At 56.0% G+C, this 18669-nt stretch overlaps 1 protein-coding gene across 3 annotated transcripts in view; it reads left to right on the top strand.

The window, feature by feature from the left end:
- Positions 1–18220, top strand: part of Rbfox3 (RNA binding fox-1 homolog 3) — a 119429-nt gene extending 101209 nt beyond the window's left edge. Inside the window, exons 3-12 of one of the 3 annotated variants that reach the window (XM_036195575.1) lie at positions 2160–2297; positions 4211–4264; positions 5013–5105; positions 6399–6459; positions 10793–10846; positions 10953–11085; positions 11529–11709; positions 12699–12763; positions 13831–13909; positions 16757–18220. In XM_036195575.1, coding sequence (XP_036051468.1) covers positions 2160–2297; positions 4211–4264; positions 5013–5105; positions 6399–6459; positions 10793–10846; positions 10953–11085; positions 11529–11709; positions 12699–12763; positions 13831–13909; positions 16757–16759 — 861 coding nt within the window. In that variant the 3' untranslated portion in view covers positions 16760–18220. The other 2 variants (XM_036195576.1, XM_036195574.1) reach the window with 2 other exon arrangements.
- The last annotated feature ends 449 nt before the right edge of the window (positions 18221–18669 follow it).

Here is an 18669-nt window from a genome sequence, read left to right as displayed (position 1 = left end):
CAGTTTTGCCTTTGTCCGGGGGTCCAGTTGTCCCTTCGGGGTCTAGCCAGCATTCACTTTCTGCACCAGCACTGAGAGCAAGGACAGCAGCAAAGAGTGAGACTCCCCCAGGAGCCCCAGTGCACCCTGGAGAGCCAGTCAGCTCTGCAGAGACGCCTGGTGCAGAACAGAGCAGATGTGCACCTTCCTGTCCACTGTTCCTTCTTCCTCTGTCTTCCTGCCCAAGCGCAGCACCCTCACTGCGCTTCTGCGTAGAGTTAGCAAGCCCTAAGCAATAGCTTCCCGGCTTGCCAAGGCTGAGACTTCTCGCTACCACTGCCTCTCACAGGCACTGGGGTAGGGGTGCCATACCTACAGCTCCAACATGGGGCCCAAAGACATACATTCACCAAAATTGGTGGGACACAGGCGGCCAGTTTGCTGAGATAGACATGGGGCTGTCCACATGAGTAGGGAGAGGGAACGGGGGCTCCCACGCCCATAGCTACACTGTGTATTAACCTCCCAGTGTTGCAAGGCAGAGCTGCATCCGCAGGGCGTTTGGATGTAAATTCTGCAGCCCCACAGGCCTCCCATGCCACCCCAGCTGGTACCTGGCCTCTGGGAGCCATCACCTGGGCCTTCTGCTCTGGTCATCTAGGGCACTTGCTGCCTGAAGCCTGGCTGAACATGGAAACATAAGGGAACAGTTTGCCTCTCAAAGAAGGAGAGAGGGAAGGCCAGGGAGCCACTCCAAGTGGAGCCCAGAGGCCCACCCCTGCCTCTTAGACAGGGTGGGTCTGGGGGAGACTGTCCATCCGGGCTCCATCTTTTTCAGCTACAGCACAGACCCAGGCACAGCAGCCTTGGGCACAGCCCTCCTGACTGTCCACCTCCAGGAAACCCATGCTATCAGCATTCCTGGAATAGAGTCTACCCTGAAATAGCCTGAGAACACCAGCACTTCCTGGAATCCCATGGGAAAGGAGCGCTGTGGCTCTCCCATTAGCTGCCTCTGCTCCTTGGGCCACAATGGGAACCACAGTGACTAACACTTACCTCTGTACCATCCAGTACCTCCACCCATGCCCCAGAAAGTCTGAGTTCAGTGGATGTATTTTGGAAGTGATCCCTCAAAACAATAGGGGCTAGAGGGCATTGGGATTGGAAGAGAGTGATTCTTCCAGTGGTGTGTTCTTAGCCTGGTATTGCCATGTAGCTGAGCCCAGTCCCACGGGGGGGGGGGGGGGGGGGGGGGGGGGGGAGAGACGGGGACGGACGAGCAGTAGTAAAAGGTAGTAAAAGGAACCCCAGGGTCGGTGGATGCCACCTCAGAGCTCCTATCCTGGGCACTAAGGCCTTGGGGATGAGTGAAGAACTAGGTAGACTGACCAATGCATGACCCGGCTGTGAACATGAGGACCTCAAGCCTGGGCATCCAGGAGATGGATTCCGCCATCTTGGTCCAGATACCCACTCACCAGTCAGTGCTGAGGAAGTGCTGGCCAGTCTGTCCTTGCTGCTGCAAAGGAAGCTGAGAGTAAGTCAGGCTGAAGGCTAACCTCACTGAAGACGTCCACACGGGCTGAGCCTCAGACATGCTTCCTCTGGGCTCCCAGTTCTCCTCCACAGGCTGTAGGGTGGTGGGCTTAAAACCCGAACCTTTCAAGTTTTCTGCCAGCCAGCGGTTAGTCTAAATGAGGACAGACTGTCTGAAACTGGCCCTAACAATGAGGGCGGCCCCCAGGGGTTGGGTGAAGCAGCATGGCCACGGTCGGAAGGAGCCTTGGGAGTCCCTGGCATGACAGAGCAACACCTTGCAGATAACTGTACCCAGGCAGCCAGTCGTAAAACCAATCCGATTCTAATACCCTAAGGGCCCTCACTCCCAGAACTTCTTTGAGAGTAGCAGTAATATTGGACTAAGAAGCCACTGAGGGTAGAAGCCAGTAGAGAGGGTCGTGTTGAGGGAGCTCAGAGCAGACCTGGCCAAGGAGGCCTGAGCCTGCTCTGACAGGAGAGATGTAGTCTCACAGGCTCACCAGGACAGTAAAGGTGAGAACGGTTGAGAATTGTCTACCAGAGTTCTCTTAAGGATCACTGGCCCAGGGGTGGAAAAGGTTGGGATGGAGAGAGGATGGGCTCACAGGGCCGCCTACAACCTAGTCTTCTCTCCGCAGCAAGCAGATGAGGCAGCACAGACGGACAGCCAGCAGCTCCACCCTTCTGACCCCACGGAGAAGCAGCAGCCCAAACGACTACATGTCTCCAACATCCCCTTCCGGTTCAGGGACCCCGACCTGCGGCAAATGTTCGGGGTGAGTATGTACCCCCCTGCTTCTCTGTCTCCACCCCACCATTGCAGAGAATCTGTGCCAGGAAGAGGTAGGGTCCTTGTGTTCTTATCTGATTCCAGCCAGCTCTCCCCTCGATTGTTGGCAGAGCACAAGAGGGGGTACCCAGGCTTAGGGTAGGAGTTTGGTAAGGGCTGCCTCTTAAGCTTCTTGTGATCATCTGGTTCTCTGCCAGGTATCTGTCCACCACTCCCATAAAGCCCTGTGCCCCAGCAGCCTACCGTAAGGCAGATTTGTGCTCCCCAGGAGAAGGTACTTGGGGGGACAGCCTGGCCTCTGCAGCCTCTCCTGTGTGTTTAGGGACAACAAGGTTCTCCTCTTCCAGGCTTGTGTCCTGGCTCCCCAGGGGAGGGAAGACTTGCAAATATAATGTATTGGAACCAAGCGGTGCCCTTCCCAGGTCCCCTGGGTGTGGTCCTAGATTTTGCGTTGCTGGGCTCCAGAGAAGGTGGTACCCTCAAAACCCCATGCCAGACTACCCTTGGATCTGGGCTCCAAGACAAGTGCTGGTGTCTATGGGTGGTGGAGCTGCCTTGGAGAAGAAGACTGGAAAATAGGAGACAGCTTCCTGAGCTCCCGGGCTTGCCCTGGCTCCAAAGGACGTGTAGTGTGCCTCTCTTCCTTCTTTCTGCCTCCACCCTTGCCTCAACTTCTCTCTCTTTCTGCCCAGCATCCACTCCCTTTCTACCACACAACTAGCAGCTTGGCCCTGAGCCTCTACCCTCTGCTCAGCCTTTCTTACACAGCTGGGATGCGTAGGGCAGTGCAGGGGGCCTCTGAGCAGCACTAATGTGACCCTAGAATTGCACTCCCGATCTTGGGGTGGGTCTCACTAGATCTGTGGGACAGGCATGATTCAGAACCATCAGATGATGAGGTTACTGAGTCCTTATGACCAGAGTTTCGGGGGACTCTGAACCTCTCTGAGCCTAGGCCCCTTGCATTAAGCAGCTGACACTGTAGACAATCATTTACCAGGGCCCTCACCCCGCACCTACTCATAGGGGTCCTAACAGACAAGTAGAAGCCAAGTGTCATGTTTCTGGGTCCATATAGAATGAGGTAAAGGTTCCCCTCTTCTCAGAACCTGCACACAGGGCCCTATAACAACCTGGCCCCTGGCCCTCTGGGCACTCTTGCTCAGTGTCAGGAATATGCAGGGTGAGAAGAGCCCCCGTCAGTTGCTAGCTCAGAAGACTGGGCTAAGGCCCTCGCTGGTGTCATGTGGAGATGTGGGCCACAGGTCTCATAGACCACTGAGGGAGATGAGGTTGACCATGGAGACTCCAGGCTAGCTATGGGGCTGGAAGGGATCAGCCAGAGCCAGAGCAATGTATCCTGTACCGACAGGAGACGTGGGTTCCAACACACAAGCCTTTTCCACAGCACGGGGGCAAACAGTACTGGGTACCAGGAGTCACCAGTATAAGGATCTGTGCCCCTACCCTGGTCCCTGGTCCTTCACTATAACACCTCCCACTTGCCAGCTCTCACCCTCTACCCCACTTCAGAGGGGCCTGAAGGTCCCTTATCCTAATCAAGGGTCCTGATCTGGCACCTCAACTGCCATTTCCTGGCCCCAGCGCATGACCCTCCCCCTCTCCACAAGCCCATTCAGGCAAAGGCCTCTCCGAAGATTAAGGATGGCACTAATACCTTGGGCATTCCATCCCTGCTGTGGCCGTGGCCCAGGGGGACCCTGGTGCTACAACACATGTTCCTTAAGGAAGACAAAGGCCTCCAGAGGAAGAAGGGGAGGGCGCCCCTGGGGTCTTCTTTCCCTGAGCCTGGTGGCATCTTGGGAGTGAATGGGTAAGGCCGCTGCTGTCGTAACCCCTCTCCCCTGTCTTCCGCCCCTCCTCTCTCTGTCTCTGCAGCAATTCGGGAAAATTTTAGACGTGGAGATCATTTTTAACGAGCGGGGCTCCAAGGTGGGTGCCGCACAGAGGCCGCCACCATTACTGCGCGCCAGCTGTAGGGCCCGCCAGGCTAACGTGTGAAATGTGCGTTTCCTTCCTGGAGAGCTTCGCGCCCGCCCGCTCGCCCGCCCGCCCGCCCGCCCGAGGACCCCTGAGCCACACGGGTGCTTGTACTCCCTGCTCTTCTGCCCCCCGCCCCCCAGCTGTCTGTTGTTGCTGCCAGGCTGCTTCTCCTCCTTCAAGCTGCCTGGACCTCCTGCTTGCACCCCAGAGCCCCACTGCCCCCAGCCCTGGGCCTGGGTCCCCAAGCCCACCCAACCACTCACAACCCTGGAGGCTTGTGGGAGGGGCTGCAGAGACTAGATCAGGAGGGCACCCATCCAAGAAAAGCTCTGCTCCCTCTCCAGGAAGACCCACACACACCCTGGGCTCCCAGAGCAAAGGTGGGGGTGCTGTTCCCCATGGAGCCAAGTCTCAGCCCAAGGTGGGGTTACGTGGCGGGCTTGGCCCCTGGCCAGGTTAGCATCTCTTTGACCTGCCCCCCTGGGACGGGTCAGGCATGGTGGGCTCAGGCTGGGCTCAGGCCCTGCTCTTGCCTGGGACCGTCTCCTAGTGCTGGCACCGAGACAGACTTCTGACACTGGGGGCTCTCCTTCACTCACCTGACTTGCCCCCTCTCTCTCCCTCCCTCTCCCCTCCCCCCTCCTCTCCTTCCCTTTTCTCATCCTGTCTTCTCCTGTCTGTCCTCCTCTGCTCACAGGGTTTTGGGTTTGTAACTTTTGAAACTAGCTCAGATGCTGACCGAGCCCGGGAGAAGCTGAATGGGACGATCGTAGAGGGACGGAAAATTGAGGTGCTCAGATAAGTGTGCGGCGCTGCAGGGCAGGGAGGTCCTGGACAGCATGCCCCACCCCTGGCCCCCCCACCAGCCTGGTGGCTGCTGCCCATCCTACAAAAGCCCAACAGGGGCCTCCGACTGGAGGAGGGACTGCCCTGAGCCCGACCTCCCAACCATCAGCTTTCTCCTGAGCCTAGCACCTGTCGCCCTGGCCAGTAGAGGCTTAAAGCTCCCTCTGAGGTCTCCACCTCCTGACCTTCTTCCATTCTTTCCTCCTGGAAGAGGCCTGTCCCCATCCACACACAGGGGGCTCCAGAAAACCTGTGAGGCCAGGTGGTCTCCAGGGCTATGGCAGCCCTGCCCGTCCCTGACAAAGAGGGCCCTCCCAGCAGCAGCCTCAGCTGCTGCCAGCCTTGTTGAATAGAAGCGGAAGTGGTGTGGCATGGTGTCAGCTCACCAAAGGCTAGCACTGAGCAGAGTTGGGAGGGGCCCCCAGACACCCCATTTCTGCCCCTTTCCTCCTTGTTGGTTCCTCAGTGTGGCTTCGGGGTCCAGAGCCGGGCTTCCCCCCCCCCCCCCCAAGGTCTGAAGCAGAAGGGATGACCACTAAAGGGGGGGGGCTAGAACTGTAGCACTGAAGGGATTCTGACACCCCCAACCCAGCCCAGTGCTCAGTGGCTCTGAGACCTCTGCCCAGGCTCACACATAGAAGTGTAGAGGATGCGTGTGGCCCAGACGTCCTCAGGCACTGTCCAGTTCATCCCTGCCTCCCTCACTTCCATTTGGGCCACCTCTGTCCCCTGTGTCATTACCCCTGCCCCAGGCAATCTGGCTAGGCCTTACATATCTGGAAAACAGGACCTAGCCCCCTGGGTTCTGTCTTTCTAATGCTTCCCTTACTCACCTTGCACCCAGAGGCCCCATCAGAAAGTTCCACGCTGCAGAGAGAGATCAAAGACCCTACCCCAGGAAGAGTTGCTTGCCCATGGTAATAGGGGTAGCCATCCTGCACATACACCTAGAAGGGCCTTGGCAACTACCTGCAAGAGAATAGCATGGAGCCTGTCCTGCTAGCAGGCCTAGGGCTGTCTCCAAGGGCCTGCACTTACCCACAGTGTTGGACTCTGTTTACTGGGACTGTTTTGTAAAAAGCACCAGTCCGGGCCAGTGTCCTGGACCCAGCTAGATAGCAGCTCAGGAGCCTCGGTGGCCTTCCTCCCCAGAGGCAATACCCCAAGGGCAAAACCAGGGTGGCTGAGGGCCTGCCATGAAGTTGACCCACTCACTCACTCTCTCTCTTCTGGACAGGTTAATAATGCCACAGCCCGGGTCATGACCAATAAGAAGCCCGGGAACCCATATGCCAACGGTGAGAACCCAAGACTCCCGGCATGCTTCAGGGACTGTAGCAGAAGCCTGGGGAAGCTGAGGCAGCCAAAGGCCAGCCTTCCTGGTTCTTCCTGCTTCCACGGTCCCCATCTGATGTACCAGCCTTCCCATTTCTGTCCTGTCAGAGAGGAGAGTTCATCTGAGGCAGACAGCTGGAGTCACCGTCCCCACCCACATAGCTAGTGTCTCCAGTCAGAGCCCCTGAGCTTTTCCAAGTGTCCACAGCTCCCAGAGGCCATATAGAAAGGCAGTGGGTGACAAATGGGTGACTTCCTGGGAAAGTAGAATTAAGTCTAGAGGGCTCTGTGGTCTAGTGCACTGTCCTCATTCACAGGACAGGGAGGAAGGGGTCAGGAACCCCAGTCAAACTTCTAGACATCCTTGGACCCCAATGTTTTCATCTGAAAAACACAAATATGGAGGGGGATGTGGCTCAGTTGGTAGAGCATTTGCCTGGCATGCACAGAGCCCTGAGCTTCATCCCTCTGCATCACATAAACCGGTGGTGGTGCACAGCTATAATCCCAGCACTTGCAAAGTAGAGGCAGAAGGATCAGAAGTTCAAGGCCAGCTTGGGCCACGTGAGATCCTACATCTACCACTGAGAGCTGGGGAATGACAAATGGCATCTCTAAGGGCCACTCAGGGCTGGGACACAGGTGTCAGTGTTATGTAAGAGGCTGTCAATGAAAGGAGCGTGTCTGTTGGACTCTGAAGTGTCAGCTGCAGCTCCCAGCTGACCACACTGCAAGTCAACTATATGGTTCTGTGTATGCACACTTGCTAGGCTGCAGGTGCTGGTGGCTGACTCCACAGAGATTGCTAAAGATTACCAGTGAGAGGTCTGCCCTGAGGGTAGCTGGCTGTGCAGCAGAGACTTTTCTAGCTCTTGGGGCCTACTGGAGAACAATATCTGTAGTTGGGGGTATGGTACCACTCATAGACAGCACAATGACCCACCTCTGCCTGGAGGTAGGATGGACCACATCTCAGCTGCCCTTGTCTTCAGCAATAAGCCATATGTAGAGCTAGGAGACCCACTAGTGCAGAAAGCCTGTGGCAGAGCCATGGGTAGTGTTGGTACGTGGTCGGACAGCATTCAGGTATCAGATCTTAGGTGAGAGGGTATCCTTGTTAGGTTTTTCTGTTGCTGGATAAACACCAGAACCAAAAGCAACTTGGGGAAGAAAGGGTTTATTTGGCTTACACATCCTGATCACAGTCCGTCACCAAGGGAAGTCAAGGCAGGCACTGAAGCAGAGAGCATGGAGGGACATACCGGCTTGCTCACCCTGTCTTATTCCGCCTGCTTCCTCATACCGTGAGGACCACCTGCCTGGGGCGGCACTGCTTCAGTGTACTGGGTCCTTACACATCTATCATTAATCAAGGAAATGCTCCACAGGCTTGTCTACAGGCTAATGTGATAGGGTCATCTTCTCAATTGAGGTTCCCTCTTTCAGATGACTCCAGCTTGTGTCAAGTTGGGAAAACAAACAAACCTAACCAGCACAGATGGGGACTCTGACGGATCCAGCTTAGGACTGGGTATCAAAGACTCCTTCCCACTTTTGCAAGGATTTGGTTCTCAAAATTCTGAGAACTTGAAGGTGTCTTGGATTTGTCTGAGTCCTTAGTGAATCCTGAACAATTTGTGCTAGCTGGTGCTTGGCACCGGTAGTAAAAGGGTAGGCTTTATTAAGATGGACAAGATGTGGGTTTGTGGGTGGTGTGATTAAGCAGTGGTCATTATGGGGGAAGCCCTCCTGAGGGTGGAGCTTGTCCTCAGGACCACAGCTCAGACACACATGACTCCACAGCATCCCAGCCAGCCATCACTCAGCCACCACATCTTCACCACCATTCAGTTGATAAAGCCGTCTTCTTTAATATCTGGATATTTCTAATGGCTCAAGAAGTTGAGCTTGGTCCTGTGCAGAGCGTAAGTATAAGGTCTTGATTCTGCAGGTTGGGGTAAATGGACACAGTGATCTAGCCACCGTGAGCGCCTGCCACTGTGTGAGCCCCAGGCACCTAAAACAATCCTCTGGACCCTGGACTAGGTCATAGGGGCAGAGCCACGACATGCACTAGAAGGTCTGTCTCCAAAGTCAGCCACCCATGCTGAGGGGCTGCTGTGTGCAGCCACTGCACATGAGCTTTGGCAGTGAAGGGACCTGTTGGCTTCTGTGGATCCCCAGGGCTTGGGTAGTCCACAGCAGCTGTGACACAGTTGAGCCCCTTCCCACTCTTCACTCAAGATCCTGAGTCACACCACTGTCTGGACACACCAGGAGAGTTGAGGCATATGTTGTGCAGAGTAAGCCCAGCCCCAGCCAGCTCTGTTCCTGGCTGGCTCTTCGGAGTACTGTTGCTGGCTGGTGTCAGGGAGTGAGAGGGGCAGAAAGCTCTGCTCATCATGCTGCCCAGAGTTGCGCTTCAGTGCCTCCAATCACCAGGCAAGAATCCTGGGGCTTCAGACGGACAGCCATGGGTTCACTGCGGCATGGCCAGGAGGGGCATTGGCTCATGAGCGCTTTAACGCTGGGTACTGTGAAGTTCATCCTTGGGAGTGTTGAGGTCCTCACTGCAGGAAACAAGCCCACCCTGCGTTACCAGGTGCCCTACCTACAGTGGACACACATAGTCCGGGTCCTCAGACTGTCTCTGTGGGGTTCAACTGAAGCAAAGCCAGCAGGCAAGTAGTCATTCTCAGGTCACAGTGCCAGGGCCCCTGAGACAAGATGCAGCCCCTGATTCTCCTCTTCCAAGATGGACCCAGAAGAACCTGGGAAGAAGCCTAGGGAGAGTGGGACCCAGACCAGAACCGGGGTTCTGCTCCATTATGATCTGTCCTGGAAGATGAGATCTTGGGGGTCTCTTTGACCAGATTTCTTCCCTGCTAACCTTGGCTGTCTGGAAGATTCCAGAATCCTGGCCAGTTTAGACACAAGGCGGGAAACTAGAGGGCTGAGGATGGCAAGTGCTTAGTCTCACTTAGGAGGGTAGAGTGCCTGGATGCTCCACTTCGGTGCCACTTGCTCACCTGCCCTCCTGTGGGGCCGTTAGAGTTGGGGTTAGGACCTTCCATGCGCAGTCTGCCACAGCCCATTGCCACCCTCTCGCCTGCTGACCAGCGCTCAAGTCCTCTCTGCCCCTCCTCATCATGCATGCAAATGAGGACTGTACAGATGAGGCCTGAGTAAATCAGGAGGTGGGCTAATCCTTTGCCACCTACCATCTGACCTGTAGCCTCAGCCCACTGCAGTCCAGCTGGCTTCTACCTCTGGAGACCACAGGGAAACCAACTGCTTTGCTCTTGTGTCCCAGTGGGAAAAGAGGACTGCCCACCTGGAAGAAGGGAGGGGTGGGGTGCAGAGTCCGGCTGTAGTCCCAGGGAGAAGCCAGGAAGCCCATCTGGCTTAAGAGTACAGGTTTGAGGGTACTCACACACACACACACACACACACACACACACACACACCCGTATTACCAATCTGTGTTTCTGAGTGTAAAATGGGGAGGTGGTAGTACCTGCCCCATGTACGAGGAGAACCTCAGGAGTTAACACCAGTATTTTTGGCACACTCCTAGTACATGGGACCTATTCATCATCATCATTATTATTCTTTTAACATTGTGTACCATGTGTGGAAATCGGAGAACAACGTGCAAGAGTTGGTTCTCTCCTTCCACCATGTAGGTCTGGGGACTTGAACTCTGGTCACCAGGTTTAGTGGCAAGCACCTTTACCCACTGAGTCATTTCGCTGGCCATATCACTGCTTCTTCTCTTCAGTCTAATGTCTTCCTCCCCCCTCCCCCAGAAACCCTACAGAAGGACTTGAAATAAGAGGACAGAGGGTGGGGGACCCAGGACCCTCAGAGCAGCAGGGAGACTTTCAGGTGGGAGGTGAAGAAACACCCTAACAGTGAATCCTTTGTCCCAACTGTAGATACAGATATTTTCACACTGTGTCTCCCCTTCCCATTGTACCCCAAGCTTCTGATGCCCCAGGGCAAGAGTGCCCAGGAGCAAGCTGGGGGAGGTCCCACTGCAGGGGGAACCAAGAATCCAGGTGATGGGCTAACGTGGGGCTGCCTGCTATTCCTCCAGTAGCGCATAGCTATGGTGTCAGGAGAGGGAGCCGGGTTGATGCCCCGCCTCCTCTGCCCATTCCTGGACAGGGTTCTGCCCTTTGCTAAGTGTTAAAGCATCCCTGTAACCTAGCTGTTTACTGCCTTTGGGGGTTCCAGGCAGAAGGAGAGGTAGCAGTAGGTTTGGGAAGCCAGTGACGGTTCTTTCTGTTCTAGGCTGGAAGCTAAACCCTGTAGTAGGGGCAGTCTATGGGCCCGAATTCTATGCAGGTAAAGGCGGGGACAGGGGCAGGTGGGATGGGCTGGGGCAGGGCAAGTGGGGCTGTAAGCCTCTCTTCACTTGTCCTCTCCTGCTTTCTCGGGCTCCTTCCTGCAGTGACCAGTTTTCCCTACCCCACCACGGGCACCGCTGTCGCCTACCGGGGTGCGCACCTGCGGGGCCGGGGCCGTGCTGTGTATAATACATTTCGAGCTGCACCACCTCCACCCCCCATTCCGACTTACGGAGCGTGAGTACCTGGAAGGGGAGGCTGAAGGAAGGCCAGGGGGTACGGGCGGCACCCCTGAGAAGTTAAGGCAGCTCAGCAGCCCTTCCAGAGCTGTGGGGCAGGATAGAATGGTGGGGACCCCAGGACCCAGCACTGCAACCCCCTGCACCATCAGTGTCCTCACCACAGGGGTCACTGCCAGGGATTGATAGCCTCTGAGGGGTCATTTAGCACCAACATGTCATCTGAATGCCAACTAGGGCATGCATTAGCCCTTGGGTCCAGCAAGGGCCTCCTGGGAGTCCTCTCTGGGCCCTTCCCTGGGGTCCTGCCCTCCACCAATGAAGGGGGACAGCTGCCTGGGGGAGGTAGAGGAGGGTGGCAGGAGTGGGCTGATGGGCCCCTGGGTTTTGGGAGAAAGGAGCTGACCAGCAAGGGTGTTACTCTATTGTTATACCAAACAGGGCACTGGAGCAAACGCTTGTTAAAATGCCAGTCCCGTGGGCGGGGCTGGCACCGTGCCCCCTCCCTCCTCAGCAGACACCGGAGCCGGCCTACCCCACCTCTCCAGCGTTCCCACCACTCTCTTGTCCGTTTGCTTCCAGGGTCGTGTATCAGGATGGATTTTATGGTGCTGAGATTTATGTAAGTGTAGCCCTGGGGAGGGAAGGGTGTAAGTCCAACACTGTGCCCATGAGAAATCTGTCTGCCCTCAGGGCCTCACTCTTCCCTCCCTTTGGACTTAGTGTTGAGCATCAGTGCACACAGACTATGGCCATTGCTAATGGCTGTCCCAGTAGCCCTATAAGCCTAAGGCATCCTGCCCCATGTGGCAGGGGGTTATATGAGGGGCACTGACCTAACCATGCTAAAATCAGCATCCAAGGACACCTGTTCCTGGTGTGGAGGCCTTGAGAGAGACCAGAGGCAGGCCCTGGCTGTCCGTTCTCTCTGGGTGAGGTCCTGTGCCTTCCCCTCCCTTTGAAACTGTGCTCATCACTTTCACTGACTCAGAACCCTCAGTGAGCATCCCCCGACAGTGAACCTGGCTGCCTTGCCCCTGGACAGCTAGCCATAATTAACTTGTCTAAGGCATATCTGAGCCAATCCCTTCAAGGCCCCTTTCATCCTTCCTGGCGTCCAGGACTGTGTCTAGCGTCACCAGTGGGCTTCTGTGACTGTCAGCATTCAAGTAGTAGCTGGTCTGTTGGTAGGTCTCTGGGCACTTACTGTGTGCCCAGACCAGCATGCAGCCAGAGACACAATTGGTATACATTAGTATGCAATGAAATTACAAGTGTTTGTGAGAAAAGGAAGGAAGGAAGGAAGGAAGGAAGGAAGGAAGGAAGGAAGGAAGGAAGGAAGGAAAGGAAAGAAGGAAGGACAAATGAACAGGCAACCCTGCATCATCTTGGAACAGTGCAGTTCTCAGACCACAAACCAGGTTCCCAAGCCAGGACCACCTAAGCCACACCAGGCCTAGGTGGGGGCAGAAAGTCACAGGAGGCCTGAGAATGTCTGCAGCCCCTCTGAGGGCCTGGGTCTGTGTCCACCTCAGTTTCTCTGGCTCTGCCTCAACCTGAGTGAGCCCCACTGAGTCTGTCTGCCATTTCTCCTTCCCACCTCCCCTGCAGGGAGGCTATGCAGCTTACAGATATGCTCAGCCCGCAGCAGCAGCCGCAGCAGCCTACAGCGACAGGTGAGGCTGGGAGCAGCAGGCCACACAGGGGTTGTGGTAGGCTCTTTGGGGGGGGGGGTGGTTTCAGACAGACAGGAAGCCCCACCCACCACTCAGGACCTGTGGGTGCCTGTGTCTGGTGAGTGCAGGGCTGGAAGGAAAGCAAATCCAGACTGAACTCAGAGATCCACGAACCAGGGAGTCCCTGACTGATTAATGACTTCTCTCTCATGTAGCAGATATAACACCTGATTCTCAACCCAGGGGTCTCACAGCTCTCAAGACTCCTTACAAGGAGAGCGACTGGGGGCCTCCATTTGGTCTCTGAAAACAACTCTGGTCCAGTTTGTATCTGGGAGCACCCAGCTCTCCCTCTGCCCAGCTGTGAGCATGCCCAGGAAGAAAGCTATGCTTTCTCGGGGGCAAGTCCTCATTAGAGGCCAAGCCTAATGCCTTTTCCCTCAGACTCTTGGCCTGGTATCTTCAGAGTTCCTGTTTGAGCTATCTGCCTACAGAAAGCTGGTATTCTTATCTACATGCTCCCTGTGGCCTGGAGGCTGCCTGCTCCCCACCCCATAGCTGGTGGGGTCCTCCAACTCTTCCAACTCTTGCCCTCCTTACGGCCTGTTGCCCCACCTTCCCAAATGTGCAAGGCGTACAGGGTGCTAGGACCCAGCCTTGTCCTCAAAGAATTTGTCACATCACAAATTAGGTGAGCAAAAGGTCATCTGGGACAGGGTGCCACCTCTTGGGCCATGATGTTCCAAGTCCCCATCCCCATCTCTCTCTCCTCTCAAAGCCCCAGCTCTTAGCCCTAGCTCTTGCTGGAGGCCGAGTCAAACAAACTTGCTAAGGATTCCATTCCCTCCTGGGTCACCAGGCAGAACACATTGACCACCTAACAAAGGGGGTATACTGCTAAGTTCCAGAAACTTGCTTCCAAACAGGAAGGATGGACAGGAAGCTGAGAGGGCCCTGTGGGGGAGGGAGAGGCCTCGTGGGAAGGCTGCTGGTCTGGGAAGGCTGGTCAGCTGTTGCCTGCTTCAGCTGCCCCTCTCCGCACCCTCTCCCTCCCTGCTCTTCCCTAGTTATGGCAGAGTCTATGCAGCCACTGATCCCTACCATCACACCATCGGCCCCACAGCAACCTACAGCATCGGAACCATGGTAAGAACAGCTGCCAGTAACGGTGACGAGATCCATCCTGTAATGGCATGGGTGGGACATCCAGCCAGTGCCTAGATCTGGAGAGGGGGGGGAAACTATCGAGAGGGAGGGACTTGCCCCAAGGCAGGTCCAGCCTTCCATAATGAATGGACCTCTGGGAAGCATCCTAGTGTTCAGGAGCCCAGTGACCACAGTCCTGTCAAGGCCCCCAAAACCAGTACCATGGCCTTTCCTCCCTGCAGTGGCTCCAGAGGCCTAGCCTGAAGTGTCTGAGGTTAACCCCCAAGCCGCCATTCTCACTTAGCAGGGGAACTAAAGTATGGCAACCCTTTCTCACCAAACTCTCTTCCCAGACTACCCCAGGGCTCCAGGGATACGGTCTCCAGCAGCCTCATTCATGGTTTCAGGGTGGAGAGGACCCTAGCAGGGTGGGAGGGTGGGCAGGCTGGTGTGTCTGTGTGCATGTGTATGTGTGTATGTGTATGTGTATGCCCAGTTGTCAACATAGCCCAGACCCTCTGTATCCCAGTCTGTGTCCAGTGCACACCTACCTACTTCCTGTGCTTAGACCCCCAGGGATGTTGATGTATGTTTTTAGCTTGGCATCCAGCATCAAAGATGAAAACATTTGGGGGGGAGCAATAAAGAGAGAAAGCTGAGGGGCAACATGGATTTTTTTTCTACCTTCCTTGGTTTTGATTATTCCCTTGGAATTTTTGTCTTTGTTGATTTTTAACAAGCCCCAGACATCCTGAACAAGCCAGTGGGGGCTCTAGCTGAGAGGGTGCCATGGCCACACAGGAAAAGACCCAGACCCAGGACTGCAGCCTGAGGGCCCGGGCTGCCTGCACAGCTCAGCCTCAAGGCAGCTGCTAACTAAAAGCTCTGGCTGACTCACAGGCCCCTCTAGGTTATGCTTATCCTCCAACTTTTTCCTCCTGCATTTGCTCCTTTATTCCCATTTTCTGTAAAACTTAGGGGGTGGGGACAAGATTCCACAGAATACTCTCTGGCAGGACACAGAGCCAAACCTAGGAGGCCCAGATGCAGGGCAGGAGCTGTGACCATCTGGTGTGCCCCTCAGGCTTCAGCGGCTCTGGAGCCACAGACTAGGCACCCTGTCGGAGCATCCTGACTGGGCTGATAGCTCCACCAGAGGGCACAGTGGACCCAGCTGAAGCCCCAAGAAGTGACCCCAGAAACAGTATAAAAGTCTGCAAGAGAGGGCCATCCCTCCCAGTCCCAAGACCACCACCAAGGAACCAGCCCCCCCGTTGCCATGGCAACCCCAAACCCGTTCTTCCCAAAGAAGTGCCATTGGGGGAAAGAAAGTGGGGTTAGCTATTTCTTTCTTTCTTTCGTTCTTTGTTCTCCTTATTTTTTTTTTCTTTTCGATTTTTCCTCCCGATACCATAAGATGGTACTGATTGGCTGTTTTTCATCTTTGATGTTGCAGGCTAGCCTCTGCCGAGGAGGGTACAGCCGCTTCACCCCCTACTAGCAAGAGACCCCTCACAGCATTCACACCACTGCTTATTCCAAACCAAACCCTACAGTCCCAACACCAGACACAGCCACCAGGAAGACAGTGCGCCCCTCCCGGTCAGCAACAAGCACCGCTGACCCTCTGCGACTCTAAAGTCCGTAGATTTTTACCTCCAGCCAGCTGGTCTCCCCACCCCACCCATGCTGGTGTGTGTGTCTCTGACCCTGGTTTTCCTGTATGTCTGAACCTTGCTTTCCTATCTTGACGTTGTTGATGTTGTACAAGCCACTTCAGGTACAGTATGCGTACAGCGGGAGCCAGGCCGGGGGGACGGCAAGTGGCCTACCAGGGCCATGCCTATGTCTCAGGGCAACACGGGCCCTCAGAGCTCCAGAAGTGCCACCAAGCCTCCCTCAGAGCCACCTCAGCCAACACCCTGCAGGCCTGGCCACCCCCATGCTTGGTGACCGATAGAGGAGCACCAGGGCTCTAGGCCTAATCAGTGGGTTTCCCAGTGGGAGGAGGGCCTCCATCCACCTCTCCCTAGGAATGTCAGGAGTAGCTGCGGCCCCTCTGGACTTCCACTCAGCTGAAGTTAATGTTTCTATTAAAGTCTACTAATGATGCTCCTGTCCAAGTAGTCACAGCACACTGTTCTGTGTGTATACTGCTGCAATCACCCTAGCTCTGGGATTCCTTACAGAAATGGAAATGTCCCTGTCCCAGGGTCACCCTGCATTGGTGGACCTGGAGACCCTTCCTGAGCCTGACCACCTCCTGAAGCTGATGGCTCTGGGTATTTGTCCTTAACCTACAGAGCCGCCCACCCATCCCCAAGACTCAGCATACCTTTTGTTGAGGTTCATCACAGAGAGGGAAGGGTGTCAGCAGTCAGGCCAGAGACATGCGTCAGCTTCCTCCCCCCAGCCTTCCTGTGGCCACCCCACCCTCCGTTAGCATGTGTGTGCCTCTGTGGCCTGTGGGACCCACCTAGCTCTATTGCCTAGAGTCCCGGAAGGGATGCCAGTTGGTACCTGAGGTCAAGCTGATAGCTCTGGAGATCTAGCAGGTGCTGGCCCCTCCACTCTGGGGGTTCGGGACCACAAGGCTACCAAAGCTGCAAGCCCCACTGTAGATCGAGATCCCTGCTCCCTCTCCTCCCACATTCTCTATCATACCCTACCCATCATCCACTCACAGCCCTGCCCATCCCTACAAGATAGTCTACTTTAGGTCCAGCTTGTGGTGGGGTTCCAGAAGCTGTGGGGTACTGTGCTTCAGGTTGGACAGGCACAGTGGCCCTGATGTGCTGCAGCCACCGCTCAGAAACTGCAAGCCTTCCCTTTCTGTTTCTGTTGTAGTGAAACCTTCCACCGTCTCCTTCTCGGACCATGAAGGGCAAAAACAAAAAAACAAAAAAAATCACAAAACAAAAAACAAAACAAAAAAAGATGTTAAGATCCAAGCAGCAACAACAACAAAAGATTCCAACCAAACCAAGAGGCATCCAACCAAGTCCACGTCTGGCGTACGCCCGCACCAAGGGAGCTCGTCCCCCAGGGGGCGCCGGAGAGTGGCCTTGCCTGGCTGGCGGTGCAGTAGGGATGCGGCCAGGCGCAGGGGAAGACCTGGAGGGAAGATGTGGCCCGTGGGTGTGGGGCGGGGGGGGGGGGGGGCTCGGGTATCTGTCCAGTCTTCCCACCCTGCTCCCCAGGCAGGGGTTCCTAGGGTGGAGCAGGCCCCTGAGAAGGAGCGGCCAGCTGACTTGGGCTATCGCCTGCTGAGCCCTGGAGGGGCTGGGGGCAGTTAGGGGCCAGCGGCTTGTCACTCATCCCAGGTCTCCAGCCTGGCCTCATTGAATGAGCTGCCAGTGCCGTCAGCTGTCCAACCAGCCGCCCTGGGGTCCAACTCCCAATGCAAAGGGCTGACATGGCTCCAGAACTCTGGGGCACCCCATGCTCCGCTCCCCTATGTGAAAAAGCTTCCAGCTACAGAGAACAAAGGGAGCCCAGCCAGCGGGGGCCCAGTCCTCATGCTGTGGGCGTGGACAGGTGGGCCCTGGAGCCCAGGACTTGTTTGAAGTGGCAGCCTTCCTGAAGGCCAACCTCAGCTGTCTGCTAGGACCCAGCCCTCCTTCCCACTCCCTTCTGTAGGCTCAGTTCTGCCGGGGAGCAGGGGATGACAGATGGGCCAGCCCTGGGCTGCACCTCGAGGTTGGGAGTCAAGGTGCTATGGGTCTGGAGGGCCACAGTCAGAGCAGGACCCATGGGGAAGGCAAGGAGTGGGGGAAGGTCCGGGCTGGCCCCACCATGGGAAGGCCAGCGGGGCTGCAGCCCTTGGCTCCCTGGGCAGGTGCAGTGGGAGTCACAGGGAAGCAGCAGCCCCCGTGGAAGGTGACAGGGGACAGGTAGCAAGAAGCCCCTGGCAAGGCAGGGATAGGCGGAGTAGGATTAACAGCAAAAAATTAACAGAACCCATGGCTCCCGACGCGGCACCACTGTCTCATGACACCTCAAAATAAATCACCTCACTTTCTATCCAGCATCAGCCACCGAAGCTATGGAAACGGAACCCTCCTTTTCTATTCCTGTTGTACATAGCCCCGCGCCTGCCTCCGGCTCTGTCCTCTGTACAGAGCCCCTCGCCTTCTGCTGTTTCGGACCCTTTTCCCACAGCAGCTCGGAACCCCTCATCCCAGCCCCTCCCCAGGACTGCAGCCGAGCCCCAGGCTTCCTTTCTTACCATTCTGTATGCTTCCACGGTGTGACCATTCAAATTAACAGTATTATTATTAAGATTAATAAAGATTTCTTTCTTCAAACCAGGATGGCTTTTTCTGATTTAGCAGTTCCCGGTGCAGGAGGGAAGCCCTCAAGGATTGGGGTGTGGGGCCCGGCCCTAGGATAGGCAGGTTGGAGACCCTCTGAGCAAATACCTGGGATTCCAACTGCCCCCCCCCCCCGTCTTCAGGTTGGCCTGCTGCACCCCACCCCAAGATGGGCTAGGGGAGCAGAACAGCCCTCAAGGCTTCTGCAACAAGTCACATCTAAAGAAGAGGGGCATGCTGAGCACCCCCAGCCACGGTGCTCCACTGAACGTAAGAGGTCACAGAGTCAGGGGTAGGGAGTGAAGCCATCGTGGTGTGTGTGGACGCCCTCAGGTGTGGCCCTACATTCATCTCAAGGTGAATGTGCGCCCCAGCCTTGAGCCCCAACTTCTGAAAGATGCAGCAGAGCAGCAGGGAGGGGGCTAGAAGGCACAGGCTGAGCTCTGC

This window comes from Onychomys torridus, chromosome 8 (assembly GCF_903995425.1).
Source record: "Onychomys torridus chromosome 8, mOncTor1.1, whole genome shotgun sequence".
Classification (NCBI taxonomy): domain Eukaryota; kingdom Metazoa; phylum Chordata; class Mammalia; order Rodentia; family Cricetidae; genus Onychomys; species Onychomys torridus.
This window is presented reverse-complemented; position numbering and strand designations above follow the sequence as displayed.